This window comes from Python bivittatus, unplaced genomic scaffold, assembly GCF_059951505.1.
Source record: "Python bivittatus isolate LINGU-HERP-01145 unplaced genomic scaffold, Pbiv_v1 ctg000700_np1212, whole genome shotgun sequence".
NCBI classification, from domain to species: Eukaryota; Metazoa; Chordata; class Lepidosauria; order Squamata; family Pythonidae; genus Python; species Python bivittatus.
This window is the reverse complement of record NW_028277098.1, coordinates 57,667,533-57,683,728: the sequence shown is the minus strand read 5'-3', so window position 1 is coordinate 57,683,728 and position 16,196 is coordinate 57,667,533. Positions and strand designations below refer to the sequence as shown.

At 39.5% G+C, this 16,196-nt stretch overlaps 1 protein-coding gene across 3 annotated transcripts in view; it reads left to right on the top strand.

Moving 5' to 3' along the window:
• The window catches only part of SMIM29 (small integral membrane protein 29), a 31,629-nt gene that overhangs the window by 7,370 nt on the left and 8,063 nt on the right, over positions 1-16,196 (top strand). For 2 of the 3 annotated variants that reach the window (XM_025174415.2, XM_088154179.1), the window contains 3 exons: positions 6,848-7,020; positions 8,649-8,674; positions 11,321-11,426. In XM_025174415.2, coding sequence (XP_025030183.1) covers positions 6,910-7,020; positions 8,649-8,674; positions 11,321-11,426 — 243 coding nt within the window. In that variant the 5' untranslated portion in view covers positions 6,848-6,909. Of the gene's footprint in view, positions 1-6,847; positions 7,021-8,648; positions 8,675-11,320; positions 11,427-13,275; positions 15,352-16,196 lie in introns of those variants that run through there. The other variant, XM_007440255.4, reaches the window with a different exon arrangement.

The following is a 16,196-nucleotide window of genomic DNA, read 5'->3' as shown; positions in this document are numbered from 1 at the left end:
AAAAGTATATTACACCAGTGCCATGTACTGCACCTTTTGGAATCTTTCTGTCCTATTTTTGCTTCCACCATGTCTATATGCTGCTTCATACATTTGTCTTTGTTATTTAAACTTCTCACCTTTTCATTCACCTTCGTTTTCAAGATATCAACTACACCCAATCATAACTTTCTCAATCTTCTCCTTCGTTTACCTGCTTCATTCTTTTTGTATGTACAAACCACCTCTTTCATACTGGCCACTCACTTTCATGCTGGCCACTCACTCCACCCATACTTTCTTGACCTAATCTCTTTTTTGTTTTACCTACACACTTATGTGCCCCATTCCTGCTCTATTCAGCTTCTTATATGTTTCTCCTGAAATGCCCAACTCTCATGTCCACTTAATGAAGCATCTTTTTATATCCATCTAGTTTTACTTCTTTCAGAGACGTTGTTTACACTGTAGCACATACCACTAAATACCTATCAGTCAGCATCTGTATGTCTTAAAATCTTCTGTACCCCTCATTGCATCATACAGTATTGTTCACTGGAGCCAACCATACACATGATCTCCATAGAAAAAACATGTACATTTGTGTGACCACAAGTATTGCTTATAACTGTGTTAAACAACCAAGGCAATATCACACATCCTTGTTTACTCTCTCATCAGTACTAAGAATTTCATCTATTTGCATGTATGCTTTATTTTCATCATAAAGTATTATTGTATTCAGTAACCAACCTGCAACTATGTATTTGTGCAAAATGTTCCAAAACCCAAGTCTACTGACTATCATATGCTTTCAAATGTACAATAAACTTCTTTTGTCACACTCATACATTTTTCAGTGAAGTTATATTTATGTACATTATATGAAAGGTATATTGTAATGGATGGGTACTGACCACCAGTCTAATGGAGCAGACTTCCTCAGTGTGGAACCCTCCAAATATTTTGAGATTTTAGCTGCCAGAATTTCTGGTCAGCTTAGCCAATTTGCAGCTTTACCTAGGAAATTATGTGGTTAGTCTGCTAACAGTTACTTCATGATATGGATAGCTTGCCAAATGTATACTAAAACTATTATTTAATAGGACTGCTAGATCAGGACTGCAAAGGTTGAGGCAGCCACTAGATGGCAGTAAAGAGTCAGGGTTTTCTGTGCCTCTTTGCTGTCATCTGGATGTTTGCAGCCTAGATCTGGTAGCCATACTTTTATCAGTGAACATGGTTGCAGACAGATGAAATGGATGAAAGGCCCCATTCAGATCTCCACTTTGCCAGCAATTCTGAATTGTTGTGGCTTTCAGAATAAATGGGAATGTGTCATCCATATGTGCTCAGAATGTGATGTTTTGCTATGTGTTTGGGCCTTAAGGGATGACACAGAAAGTATCTAAAGAAATGTTTTCTGTTTAATAGGTTAATTCTCTTCTACAAATGTATATCATAGATATATTCCTCCACTTAGTTCCCAGCTTCTTTTTTTTTTTTTTAAATAAGATGTGAATTATTCTCCAGTACTGAATTACACCCCTTCATGGATCACTGCCTTGTCGTGGCGAAGGGGCTTGTGTAACTCAATGAAGCCATGAGCTATGCAGTGCAGGGCCACCCAAGACGGACAGGTCATGACAGAGAGTTCTGACAAAATGTGGTCCACTGGAGAAGGAAATGGCAACCCCCTCTACTATTCTTGCCAAGAAAACACCATGGACGATGTCAAAAGGCTAAAAGATAGGATGCTGGAAGATGAGCCCCTCAGATTAGAAGGTGTCCAATATGCTACTGGGGAAGAGCGGAGGACAATTCCAAATAGCTCCAGAAAGAGTGAAGCGGCTGGGCCAAAGCCGAAAGGACGTTCAGCTGTGGAAGTATCTGGAAGCGAAAAGAAGGTCCGATGCTGTAAAGAACAACATTGTATAGGAACCTGGAATGTAAGTTCTATGAACCAAGGCAAGCTGGATGTGGTCAAACATGAGATGACAAGGTTGAACGTCAACATCTTGGGAATCAGTGAATTAAAATGGACGGGAATGGGTGAACTTAATTGAGGTGACTGTTATATCTACTACTGTGGGCAAGAAACCCTTAGAAGAAATGGAGTAGCACTCATAGTCAATAAGAGAGTGGGAAAGGCAGTAATGGGGTACAGCCTCAAAAACGACAGAATGATCTCAGTGCGAATCCAAGACAAACCATTCAAGATCACAGTAATCCAAGTCTATGCCCCAACTACTGATGCCGAAGAAGCCTAAGTTGACTGGTTCTACGAAGACCTGCAACACCTAGAACTAGCACCAAAAAAAGATGTCCTTTTCATCATAGGGGATTGGAATGCTAAAGTAGGAAGTCAAGGAATAATTGGAATAACAGGCAAGTTTGGCCTTGGAGTACAAAATGAAGCAGGGCAAAGGCTAATAGAGTTCTGTCAAGAGAACAAGCTGGTCATAGCAAACACTCTTTTCCAACAACACAAGAGACAACTCTACACATGGACATCACCAGATGGTCAATACCGAAACCAGATTGATTATATACTTTGCAGTCAAAGATGGAGAAGCTCTATACGGATAGCAAAAACAAGACCAGGAGCTGACTGTGGCTCAGATCATGAGCTTCTTACTGCAAAATTTAGGCTTAAATTGAAGAATGTAGGGAAAACCACTAGACCACTCAGGTATGACTTAGATCATATTCCTTGTGAGTACACAGTGAAGGTGATGAATAGATTTAGGGGATTAGATTTGGTAGACAGAGTGCCTGAAGAACTATGGACGGAGGTCCGTAACATTGTACAGGAGGCAGCAACTGAAACCATCCCAAAGAAAAAGAAATGCAAGAAAGCAAAATGGCTGTCTGATGAGGCTTTACAAATAGCTGTGGAAAGAAGGAATGTGAAAAGCAAGGGTGAAAGGGAAAGATATAACCAACCGAATGCAGATTTCCAGAGAATAGCAAGGAGAGATAAGAAGGCCTTCTTAAATGAACAATGCCAAGAAATGGAGGAAAACAATAGAATGGGGAAGACTAGAGATCTCTTCAAGAAAATTGGAGATATCAAGGGAGCGTTTAGTGCAAAGATGGGCATGATAAAGAACAAAAAAGGCAGGGACCTAACAGAAGCAGAAGAGATTAAGAAGAGGTGGCAAGAATACACAGATGAACTATACAAGAAAGATCTTAATGTCCCTAATGTCCATGCTGGTGTGGTCACTGACCTTGAGCTGGACATCCTAGAGAGTGAAGTCAAGTGAGCCTTAGGAAGCATTACTAACAACAAAGCTAGCGGAGATGACAGTATTCCAGCTGAGTTATTTAAAATACTAAAAGACGATGCTGTTAAAGTGCTGCACTCAGTATGCCAGCAAGTTTGGAAAATGCAACAGTGGCCACGGGATTGGAAAAGGTCTGTTTACGTTCCAATTCTAAAGAAGGGCAATGCCAAAGAATGCTCAAACTATCGCACAATTGCACTCATTTCACATGCTAGCAAGGTTATGCTCAAAATCCTACAAGCTAGGCTTCAGCAGTATATGAACCGAGAACTACCAGATGTACAAGCTGGGTTTTGAAGAGGCAGAGGAACTAGAGATCAAATTGCCAACATTCGCTGGATCATGGAGAAAGCACGAGAGCTCCAGAAAAACATCTACTTCTGCTTCATTGACTATGCAAAAGCCTTCGATTGTGTGGATCACAACACACTCTGGCAAATTCTTAAAGAGATGGGGGTATCAGACCACCTTACCTGTCTCCTGAGAAATCTGTATGCCTGCCAAGAAGCAACAGTTAGAACTGGTCATGGAACAACTGATTGGTTCAAAATGGGGAAAGGAGTACCACAAGGCTGTATACTGTCACCCTGCTTATTTAACTTTTATGCAGAGTACATCATGAGAAATGCCAGCTGGAAGAATCACAAGCTGGAATTAAGATTGCAGGGAGAAACATCAACAACCTCAGATATGCAGACGATACCACCCTAATGGCAGAAAGTGAAGAAGAACTCAAGAGCCTCTTGATGAGGGTGAAAGAGGAGAGTGCGAAAGCTGGCTTGAAACTCAACATTAAAAAAACTAAGATCATGGCATCTGGACCCATTAATTCCTGGCAAATAGAAGGGGTAGAAATGGAAGCAGTAACAGACTTCATTTATTTGGGCTCCAAGATCACTGCAGACGGAGACTGCAGCCATGAAATTAAAAGACACTTGCTCCTTGGGAGGAAAGCTATGGCAAACCTAGACAGCATATTAAAAAGCAGAGACATCACCTTGCCGATAAAGATCTGCATAATGAAAGCTGTGGTTTTCCCCGTAGTAATGTATGGCTGTGAGAGCTGGTCCATAAAGAAGGCTGAGCGCCGAAGAATTGATGCCTTTGAACTGTGGTGCTGGAGAAGACTCTTAAGAGTTCCCTGGCCTGCTAGGGGGTCAAACCAGTCAATCTTAAAGGAAATCAACCTTGACTGCTTATTGGAAGGATTGATGATGAAGCTCAAGCTCAGATACTTTGGTCACCTAATGCGAAGAGAGGACTCTTTGGAAAAGACCCTGATGCTGGGAAAGATTGAAGGCAAAAGGAGAAGGGGACAGCAGAGGATGAGATGGTTAGATAGCAACACTGAAGCAATGAGCATGAAACTGAGCAAACCCAGGGAGGCAGTGAAGGATAGGAAAGCCTGGCATGATATGGTTCATGGGGTCACGAAGAACCAGACACGACTTAATGACTGAACAACAACAACAACAACTGAATTATAGTTGTATTCTCATAGGCATTGAGTTCATTAGTTTCTGTAGTCCTTTCTTCACTTTCTGTTAGTTCAAGCCAAATACTGCATTCTGTCTTATTTTTGACCTGTAGATATAAGAAAAGTATGCTTTGCTCTGGCATTTTATAAGCAGATTTCTTTGCAATAGCTGCAGTGGAGTTTTTCAGTGCTGCATAGTACCTGATGTATTTTTCTCCTTACTTTTACCCTCAAATGGCTCAGAGTGGTAAAAAATGTAGCTTCACCTAGGGCAACTGCCCCATATTTTGTGCCCTCTGAATGTGCTTGGCTTCAGCTACCCCCAAACCCTGGGTAACATGGCCTTTGTCACATGAAAGGTGTGAATAAAGAGCTGGTTGATGCTGCAAGTTTTAATATAGCCCCAGTAAATTGCATTATGCTCTGTATTATTGCAGTGCATGGCACATGTGCTGTTGAAGGAAGATGCATAAAAAGCTGTCCAGTTATTTAGATGCTTAGAGTGACATGTTTCATTACGTCTAAATAGTCACTAACTTATGGAACACACAGCATTTAAGCCACCTACTGCAAGTCCATGTATACTGTATAAGCCTGATTAAATCATATAAAGATTGTATATGAGTGATATCACTTCCCCTCTCTAATTAATTTTTCCAATGTAAAAATAGCCGGATGTGATGAGAAAGAAAAATTTGCTATAGTAGTATTGTTAGTTCAGATTTATTGATGAATATATTTGAAGAATACATCACAAATTTCACACATCCTAGCTATTTAGGATGGATGAAAATGCTTGGTAAATGATTTGCCTAAGACATGGATGGGGCAAAAGGATGTTGTGGAGAAAATAGGAGGCAGGAGTATTAGTTATGTTTGTTGCCTTGAGTTATATATAAACAGGTGGGATAAAATAACAACAAAATCATCATTAGTTAATTGCAAAAGGCAGCTTTACGTGGAACAGCTTATATCCTGTGGCTATACCTCTAACACCATCAAACAACATCTGCCTATCCCAGATCCTTGGAAAGGACTCGATAGGTGGATAAAAATGCCAAACCCAGTCTAAACATCTGTCTGTGCAACCAACAACAATAATAATATACTCATGAGCATGCATGCAGTAAAAACACACTTTTTGAAATCAGCCTTTCCAGTCTATCCTTTCTTTCCTTATCCAGTTTTAAATTCCTTAAGATTCGACCATGGATGAGAGGGCTGACCTGGTGTGCATTACTGGAACCAGGTTGGGTGTGGAGGGGGATATTACTCTCTCAGAAATGTGCCCTACCAGGTTTCGAGTGTGGCACCAACTGTGACTCCAGGGAAGTGGTGGGGGTGTGGCTCTTGTTGTTTGGGAGTCTCTAGCTCCATACAGAAAAACATATTGTATCTATTTGAATAACTCAGATTGCTTTGCTTGGTTCTAACTTTGTGCTTGTCTAAAGTGGTGGAAAGCCTGTGGTCTTCCAGATGTTGCTGACTTACAGTTCTCCAGCATTGTTCCATTGGCCATTCAGGGTAGGTTTGTTGAGAGATAATTCATCAACATCTGGAGGGCTACAGGCTTATTACCTTTAGACCAAAACAAGCTTTCCTATTTGGATTGGTAGGTGAATGTATTAATAGCATGGAGACATGAACTTGCTGTTGCTGGTAGAATGTTCTGGGGGATGGGGGTTGCACAGTTCTGCTTTTCCCCATTATGGGAAATATCTAGAAGGAGAAATGGATGAAAGGGCTTCTTCAGGAGTATTTTAGGGGTCAGCTGTACTAGCTAGACCAAAATACCAGCATTATTTCCATTGCTCTACTCTTCTGTCTTGTCACTCTCTTTTGTCTTGGAATGGTTTATTTTTCTTATCCATTAACCCTTTTTCTCAGCTTCATTTAGCTGTGGTTCATGTCTCAAGGCTAAATATTTTAAAGGATTTCATTCAGTGTAGTATTGACTCTAGTATGAGGAATAGCATGTGATATGCTTGTGACTGTCTTATGTGAATCGTTTGCATGGTAGTGGGTTGGGGAGGAGGAAAAAAGTGGCTTATGGCAACTTTAAGAATGTGTTTTAATCTTAAACTGTTTTTATCATTGTGAGGTGGACTTCCCAATGATGACAGGAGCTGCTTCTTCGATCTGCTCAAGCAAGTTTTCTATGCCATGAGTAATACCACCATGCCCACCTCTGCTGGGCCAACCAATGACTCCCTGGTGGGTTATGTTCTAGTGCCGTTTTTCCTGATCACCATTGCTGGAGTCGTCATGGCAGTGGTGAGTGGACTCAATTAAACCAGAAGAACTAAGTCTCTAGACCAGCATGTTGGCTGGGGAATTCTGGGAGTTGAAGATTATACATCTTAAAGTTGGTGAGGTTCAGAAACACTGCTCTAGATTTTATGTCAATAATGGGATATGCAAGAATATTTTCCTTGAAAAAATAAAAGTCTCAATATCAATTCTTAGTCAACAGTCTTCTGTTGTAACAATCACTGGCTTAATTTTAAAGTCAGCAGTCTTTTCAGATAGTGAGTGCCATCATTTTAAATTAAAAATGCCCATTTTGTGAACACTGAATCTCAGGAGATCCCTGTGATCTCAGCCACAAAAATACGTAATTAAACTTATTTTTTAAAAGTAAGATGGGGGTTCTGTGTTACTTGTTATGTTGCCAACCTCTGCATTTTTGGGGGAAAAAAGCTGTTGCCCTTTACTTAAATCCACAAGTGTTTTTGCTTTTCACCCATAGCGTTTTCAGATCACCCACAGACTGAGCCCTATAGAGGTTAACAAAATATTCCCTAATCTTGTTCTCTCCAGATATGTTGGGACTACATCCCAGATCACAGGACACCTGGGAGGGGATTACGGCTGGTTGATTTGTTGCTGCTTGTGCTTTGTTTTTGTCAAAGGAGGAACACCTGGCTGGATGGAGGCGTGCAGAGGGGTGATAAACTTGTTTTGGGAAGACTGAAGTCTGGAAACATTGCTCAGTGATATATTACATAAATAAAAATAAACTGGCTTCCCTTACTTCTATAAGCACTGTGTTTTCCCCTTTAGGGCAAGCAAAATGTTTCTTCCTTGCAATTCCAATAGCTTTCAGTAATGCTTAGCCCAGAGTTCCTGGACATTCTAAGAGGACCTTATATTATCAAGTTTGGAAAAAGTGAATGTTTTGCTTAGTTGTATGCCTAAAATGTCAATTAATTGAAGAATTTTACAGCTTGGTCAAATATGTGTAAATAGATTATATGAAGACTGTTCTGCTTTTGACTTTTGTGTTCAATGCATCTGAAAGCCACAGCACAAAGAAACATTTTATTGCATTAAATCAGACTCTTGCAACTCTTAACTGCCTCAGAGTGCTCAGAAATTGATAGCAGCTTCTCAGTGGGCCTGTCAACTTTCATAAAAGAGATACCAAAATAGACTTCGCTTTAGTCTGTTCCACTGAAAAGATACAGTCATCCCCAACCTGGTATCCTATAGCTCTCATCATCCTGGCCAGTATGATCAAAAGCTATGCTAGCTGAGGGAAGTGAAGCAGTTGTAATCCAACATTCCTGGAGGACACCAGGTTGGTCTCAGGAGACATCGGTGAGATTTTACCTACATAAAGCTACTTTTTTCAATATTCCTGTCATTTGACATTGAAGGTCACATCTCTAATGAGTTGAGTGCTTCACATATGTTAGTATTATGTGTGGCATGCCTCTTGTTAGAATTGTACCTTGAAGGTAGACTGATGAAGCAAAAGTTGTTCCTGATGTTCACATTCCTTGTGTTGTTGCTCTTTTTCTTTCTTGTTTTATGCTTTATTCCCAGTTAGAAGAAATAATGTGTAGAACATATCCACACTTCCCTTATAGTTATTTTCTCCTTCCCCTTTCTTATTGCAGATGATGTACATCCAGAAAAAAAGGAGGTAAGAGATTTCAGTGGGAAACTGGGGTACTTTCTCTTTTCAGACCTATCTTCTTGCCAGAACCCTTTTTACACTGCTATCAGTTACATACTCACGTTATTGTGGACAAAGATAGATCAGTTCATTAAATAATGTAGAGTGGAATAATGCACATTGCTCTGTGAATGTTGGTTCAACCATTACATGTTCCTTTTCTTTCTTTCATTAAATGGCTCTGGAAAATAGCTTCTGGAAATTGTGGTAATTGTTCTAAGTTGTAAAAATAATTTCCTTTAATATCTGGATCCACTGTAGATACTTATGAATTATCACATTGGAGAGAATTGTTTTCTGATATAGTGAGTAGTGATACCTGTTTTAAGCATACTAGCATCTAGTCTTATGTGTTGAATAATGGTAAGAAAGGGGAATTCAGCTTTCAGTGTGATGGGGAACATTTGGAATTTTGGAGAATACAGGTAGTCCTTGCTTAATGACCACAATTGGGACTGGCAACTTCATTGCTAAGTGACATATTAAGTGAAACATCACATGACCACGACTGACTTACTGCCTCACTTCCACTGTGGTTGTTAAGTGAATCACCTGTGGTTGTTAAGCGAGACATCACATGACCATGATTTGTGTTTACTGCCAGCTTCTCCATTGATTGTTGGAAGCCAGCTGTGAAGCACACAAATGGCAATCACATGACTGTGGGATGCTGCAACAGTTGCAAATGCTCAGCAGCTGTGAAACACCAAATTTTGATCATGTGACCACGGGGATGCTGTGATAGTTGTAAATGCGAGGACTGGTCATAAAATTATTTTTTCAGCACCATTGTAACTTTGAATGGTCGCTAAATAGGGCAGTCGTTAAGTAAGGTCTACCTATATTACTTTAAATGGCAGCCATGGGCTGGTCACAAACACTAATTTATTAGAAGGTGAATGAGATTGCTTACTGCCATTCCTTCCAATTCCACATGGTACTATCACCCAACTTAACTTTTGTTATTTTAAACAGGTGGCCCCTTTTACATTAAGTACTGGAATGAATTTACTACTACTTTTATTTTCCCATGTGAAATCCAGAAATATTCTTGGAAATATAGATTTTCCTAGTTTCCCAGGTCTGGAAATAAAAATAGTGTACTTGATGTGATAGTTCATCCTTATTTAAAACCACATGTTGCTGCATGGATGTTGCAGTTTGTATAGATGCTCTATTTGTCATGGTTTTAAGGTAGATCTGGGTTGTCATGGTGAATTAGAGGAACCATGTGATGCTCTATGGTTAGTTCATTGTAATCCTTATATTAACATTTCACTAGTTTATATATTCTGAATAAGCATCAACAGAATGTTTCTAAGTATGATATAATTATAGGTAGGTACAAAATAAACATTTAATGTGCAGAGTGGTTTGTCAATAATGGTATGGACTGTTCTTCTAGATAGTGATGGCGAACCTTTTGGGCTTGGCGTGTCAAAAATTTGAAAAATGCCTAACATGACTCTGGTGGCTTGTCACCCCCCCCCCCCCACAACAAAAGAGAAACAGTTCTTTACATATTTATTTATTTTTTAAAAAAAATACAGTCCAATCATGTGTGGTGCTATGTATTATATAAAGAAACATCAAATAATTACAAAAAATGAAATACAAGTAAAACAAATTCAGTTTCTTTGGTAACTCAAACAGGGAGAATAGTTGTTGTCAGGTGTTGGTGAATGCTGGCATGTCACCCAAAACATTGTGGTGTGTCACCTTTGACATGTGTGACATAGGTTTGCCATCACTGTTCTAGATGCTAAATCATCTGTGCTTTGTTATTATTGTCTCAGTTACTTTGAGGTATGGGTAGAACCTCCAAAGTTTTCCTACTGACAAGTATGGTCACATATGCAATGCAAAGCTTATTTAGTAGCTCACCTAACCTTGTGCTGCTTAATATATTAGGACTACAATTCCCTGAATTCCCAACCCACATGGCCAGTGAGAATTATGACTAGGAATTCTGGAGTCTGTTGTTCAGTACATCTGAAGAATATCAGGTTGCTGAAGACTGGCAACTGATGACTGAAACTTCAGATAAATTATCAAATATAGACCAACTCTGTGACTGAAACTTGGATCCTTGTATTTACAGTATTTGGGAATAATTATTAAGTGCAAGAGACTAGATGAAACAGTGGTCTAGTATATTTGAGCCCTAAAATACAAGAGACTTCAAATTGTTTATTGTATCGAAATTGTGACATTGCATAGTCACATATGCAATACAAAGCTTATTTAGTAGCTCACTTAACCTCCTGCTTAATATATTAGGACTACAGTTCCCTGAATTCCCAGCCCACATGGCCAATGAGAATGGCCCACATGGCCAACTGTCTCACTTATCCCTGACATTGCTTTATAATCTAGATCAGTGTTTCTCAACCTTGCTCACTTGAAGCTGTGTGGACCTCAACTCCCAGAATTCTGGCTGGCTGGGGAATTCTGGGAGTTGAAGTCCACACAGCTTCAAGTGGCCAAGGTTAGAAACACTGATTTAGATCTACCTTGCCTGAGCCAGTGACAGGGTCATGAGAAAAAAGGTGTAGCAGCTTTTAATTGCTTGAGAACAAACTTAGGTTATACTTTGACACATCCGTCTCCTAGATATGATCGACTACGCCATCATCTGTTGCCAATGTACAGCTATGATCCTGCGGAGGAGCTGCATGAGGCTGAGCAAGAACTCCTGGTGGAGCCAGAGGATGCTAAAGTAAGCTTACATGGGGTGTATTTTACACATTACACACACCAGTTGCAGAGCCATGTTTCAGGATATGTACAGTTGTGTGTACAGATGTGATTTGCTTATGAAACTGTCAAGTATGATTGGTTGCTTGAAAATAGAGGCTAGGGGAGGGAAGGAAGCAGTTAAGCAGTATATTTTCAAGTTATCTGTGATTCAGTTTGCTCTGACTGGATCCCTTAACATGGTACCTAGAGGTGCAGTATAATCAGGAGCATGTCCTTTTTGAACTCATCATGCACTGCTTGACCTGTTGTACTTAAAAATCATTAAAGGAAGGGAAGATGTCCTACAGCAAAACAATGTACCATCATTCTTTTCAAGAATGGCCCACGTAGCCCCATTAGCTTCCTTAGAAAATAAAAATGGTGATGATTGTAGTTCTAATATTTTGTTTTGAAGGGCACTCTTCTCTTCCAAAAAGTAATAAAAGTAAGTGGGTATAACAGGGCCCTCTTTTGGGTATTAGGGGCTAGGAGGAATGACAAACAACATTCTGGTGATTTGCCAGTGATTATATTTCCTGTGGCATCCATTTTATGAATAGGCAGGCCCGTCCTTAGTCATTTTGCAAGTGCACTCACACCATGTTCACAAAACATAACCCCTGAGTTATGTTATATCAAGACAACATGAATTGTCCTATAGTTATTGTGTGAGCAGTGAGTTCTGAATACTTTTTTGGCTATTTAGGAAAGAGTGGAAATAGAATAGTTGTTAGTTTTATCCCATCTTATAGTTTAGGGCTATGCTTTTTTTCTTGAGCTGCATTGTTCAAACATGGGATGTTCGTTTGAGCTAGTTTCAACCCCTTTATATACTCTCATTCTGTTTTTCTTATAACATCATCACTATTGTTTTTCCCCTTAAAAAAAGTAAAGAGCTAAGCTAAGAACCATGTGCATCTCTGGGATAAATTGCCTACCCTAATATGTAATACCGAAATGTTAGTATATATCACAAAGCTTTCTACCTGAAAGTGCCTTGTGTCATTTTAGTTGTAGCCTTTTACAAACTAAATAGGGAGGTTACTAGTAAGAAAAATTCAAACCTTTTGTTCTCTGGCACTTTCAGGAATGTGAGAGATGCAAACCAGAACAAGGGGAGGAGGAAGGGTCAGTTTTCTTAAGTCTGACAAACAGCATGTTAAAAAGGTGCAATCACAGAACTTGCTTGCTGACTGAGATTACAGAAAGGTGTGAGCATAGCTAAACAAGCCAAGTATTTTTTTTTTTAACAAGACTGATAAATAGGACATTTGACTGAACACTACATCAGTATCATGAATAGAATGTCTACATGAACAATACTGGAAAATAAGTGATGATTAAAGCATTCTTTTTATATTATGGGTAACCAGTATTTCTGCTGTATCTGTTAACAGTGTTGAAATGATAAATGTTGAAAGAAATGGTCCCCAACTGTCTGTTTTCATGGCTGTATAAAAGAGGAAGTGATTTGCTCACAGAAGCATAAACATGCTTTCTACGGGCTGTTTTATACAGCCAGTGCATGGGAGCTGGTTTTTCTCCCTCCTCCTTCCCGCTTCATAGATGATTTTCACAAAGAATGCTGTTTCCATTTCGCTAGTGTTGGCCCTGCAAGGGGAGCACCCATCTCCTTCCCATTAAAACTTTACCAGAGGATTTCCATTTAAGCATTTGAGGTTAGGGAAGTAATATCGTAGTTCTAACAAAAACTGCCATTTTATTATTCTCAGTCATAATAATAGGTTGTGGAAGCTGTTGATTCTTTGAAAAGATGCTATTGCTGAAAGTGTGGTGGTGGTATTAAGTGTGTGTGCTGTGTATTACAGGTGATGCGAGGTTGGGGAGGATACCAGCCCTATCGCAATTCATTTATGGATGTGAAAGCTTGATGCTGCTCAGCTCAGACTGACCACAGAGTATAGATGGATGACCTCTTCTACCTGGCATGTGTGCCAACCTGAATGCCATTAACATTGCTGCCTTTCTTTACACTTCAGTACTATAGCCTCTTGCCATGACTTCCAGTAACAGAAGGTGAATGGGTGCCAGCCCTATCAAGGAGGTTGGCACTGAGCATCTGGTACAAAGAGCAGCTTAGGGAGTTGGAAAGTTGTCTTTGGAACTAGAACAGCTTGCTGTGCGGCATTGTTCTTTGTATCAACCGTCTCCTGATTTGCATTTTATTTGAATGATGAGATACAGGAGTTTCTGAAATTTCAAGTAAAATATTACTGAATAGCTCTTGCATTATGGGCATCAATCCTCAAAAGCTCAGCTTCATTAAAAAAGCAAAAACAAAGCTGTTGACCTCCACTTCCTTTTGTGAATAAAGGGCATCAGAGCTGCAGCTGCTATGATATTCCAGCACATTTGCTAGCTGCCTTCTCTCCTTACATGCCTAAGTATGTAAAAGGGTGTATTATTTAAAGTTGTTGGATTCCTGTGAGGTGTTGCTGAATAGATGCGAGCAAAGTGAATAAAATCACCAATTGCATAGCTCGGTGGTTGAGGGGTGGTGGTGTATTTTTTAAAATAGGTATAATGAGTACATGATCTCTTTGGAATTGTTTGCATGCTACATGCTGGGAGGATGCAGTTTAGCTAGGAAGGTCATACAGATGGTTAGCATGTCTATCAGAAGGGACCTTGGTTATTTCTGAGAGTTGTTTCCATTGGTGACATGTTTGAGCTCAACAGGATGGCTCTTTCTATGCTCACTTTGTATTTCGTATTTGGGAAATCATCTCTGTTTTGTAAATAAAACCGATCCTGACCAGGAGCATCTGTGGCAAAACGTCAAGCTTTTCCAGTGCTGTAACCTGTTATGCCTGTCTTTGTGAGTACAGCTTGTTACCATTGATGTACCTGTGGTGGACTGAGGACGTGTTGGTGCAGTAATATCATTGCTGCCTTGCTGAAGCTGAAAAATCTGTGCTACCCATTGCTTGCTGAGCCCAACTAATGGACACAGATTATGCACCTAATGAGAAAGCTGCACTGGTAACTTTGAGAAAATGTCTTAAAGAGTATTTTGCTTGCCTTCATGTCTTTTTCCCCTGATGTTTTGATTTTTAGCAGGTTTGCGGGTCTTCCACAGATTTTAAGAACACTGGGATGTGACTTACATTGCCTGTACCTGACGCCTTTTGAGGTTGAAATAATGTATTCCTAAATGCGAAGGAAAAAAGAAATGTGAAGACTGTGGTTCTGGAAATAAAGTTAATTTCTCCGTGACAAGACTGCATGCATATGACAATACACATTGCAGCCATTGCTTCCATTCCTAAACACACAAGATTAATAAACTGGTGGGGCAGCTACGTGGGCTGAATTAATCTGGTTTGAAGCCACTGTGAACAGAAATAGTTGCCACTCCCTGCATCATCTTCCAGTTAAATCAATTTGTTCTCTGCAGTTATTTTTTATGTTGTCCCCAATCTGTATGCCTCTAATCTATATCTCATATTGTCTGTTAACGTCTTGCTTTGCTACGGATCTGCAGGCAAAGGACTGCAATGTCGTGATTTACATAGTGAAGTTCTTAGTTCCTAAATGTACTAAATGCTTGTTCTCTCATATGTACTGCATTTACTTCCAGATGTCTTACTAGATGTCTGTCTCAAAATAGAAATAGATTTCCCAAATAGAGATTAATTCTGCGTCTCCCTTCCTACAGTAGCTGAAGAATAGATTTAAGAGTAACCTCCTTCAGCTTGAGCCATTCTAAGTGTTAAATTACTACTCTCATTGTCCTATGGCTGGAGTCCATTTTCTGTTGGGCAAAATGAAAGTTCCTGTTTTGATCTTTCTAAAAAATTCAAGTCCAGTGCACTAGTTGGATTTAGATATATAATTGGCTGATATCCGCTAGCACCAGGGGCATCAGGTCAGGATTTTTTTGTCATTCTTTCTTTGTCCAGGCAAACGTTCTAGAGAGTTGAGGTCCTTCCAGAGCAGTATGAGGCAGGATTGTTCTATTTTTGAAAACTTGTGTGCTTTTTTGGTAAACATCCATTGGATGCAAAAATTAAAATCCTAAAATTGGCTGTACTGGTGTCCATTATTTGAAAACAGGAATGCAGAAGCAAAAATAATCTCTTCCTATTTATAGCATATTCAAAGTGACATTCTGACCAAAGTATTCTCCAACGTACCATGATGGGAAGTGGTTGTGAAACATGAATTTGGGATTCTGGCTGTAGTCTACCTTCACTTTACAGGAGTTCTGTCTAATTAGCTTCAGAGTGTATTGCCATGTCTGTTTTAGCCCAGAGGCATACCAAAATATTAATTTCATATCAGATAGTGAAGAGCATCTGGGGGTTCAGGTACTATTTCTTGGGTACGTGTCTCTGTTGAGTACAGGCTACATCTTTTTTTAAAAAAAGTACCTTAAATCTGATTATTCTTACTAAGGATTAGGAATCCACTAGATTCTTTAAAATGTAGACAATTTTTAGTTTCTGTTCAGATTAGGAGATAAAAACCATGATACTGGAGCTAATATATTAACATAGAAAAGTCTATCATGACATGATAAACTGCACCAGCTGTACTTCTCTATGCAACTATTGAAACTTCTATACAGTTGCAGCCTTCTTGGTGTCTACATTTCTCTGTCTAAGACTACTACTCATGTACTTTCCTCACATAGCAGGAATTCTAGTTTGAGGGTGTTCAGACAGTTTGGCAATTTCAAATTTTTATGGTGTTTGTTTTTCTGGTGATAGAAAAAGCAGGGATTTCA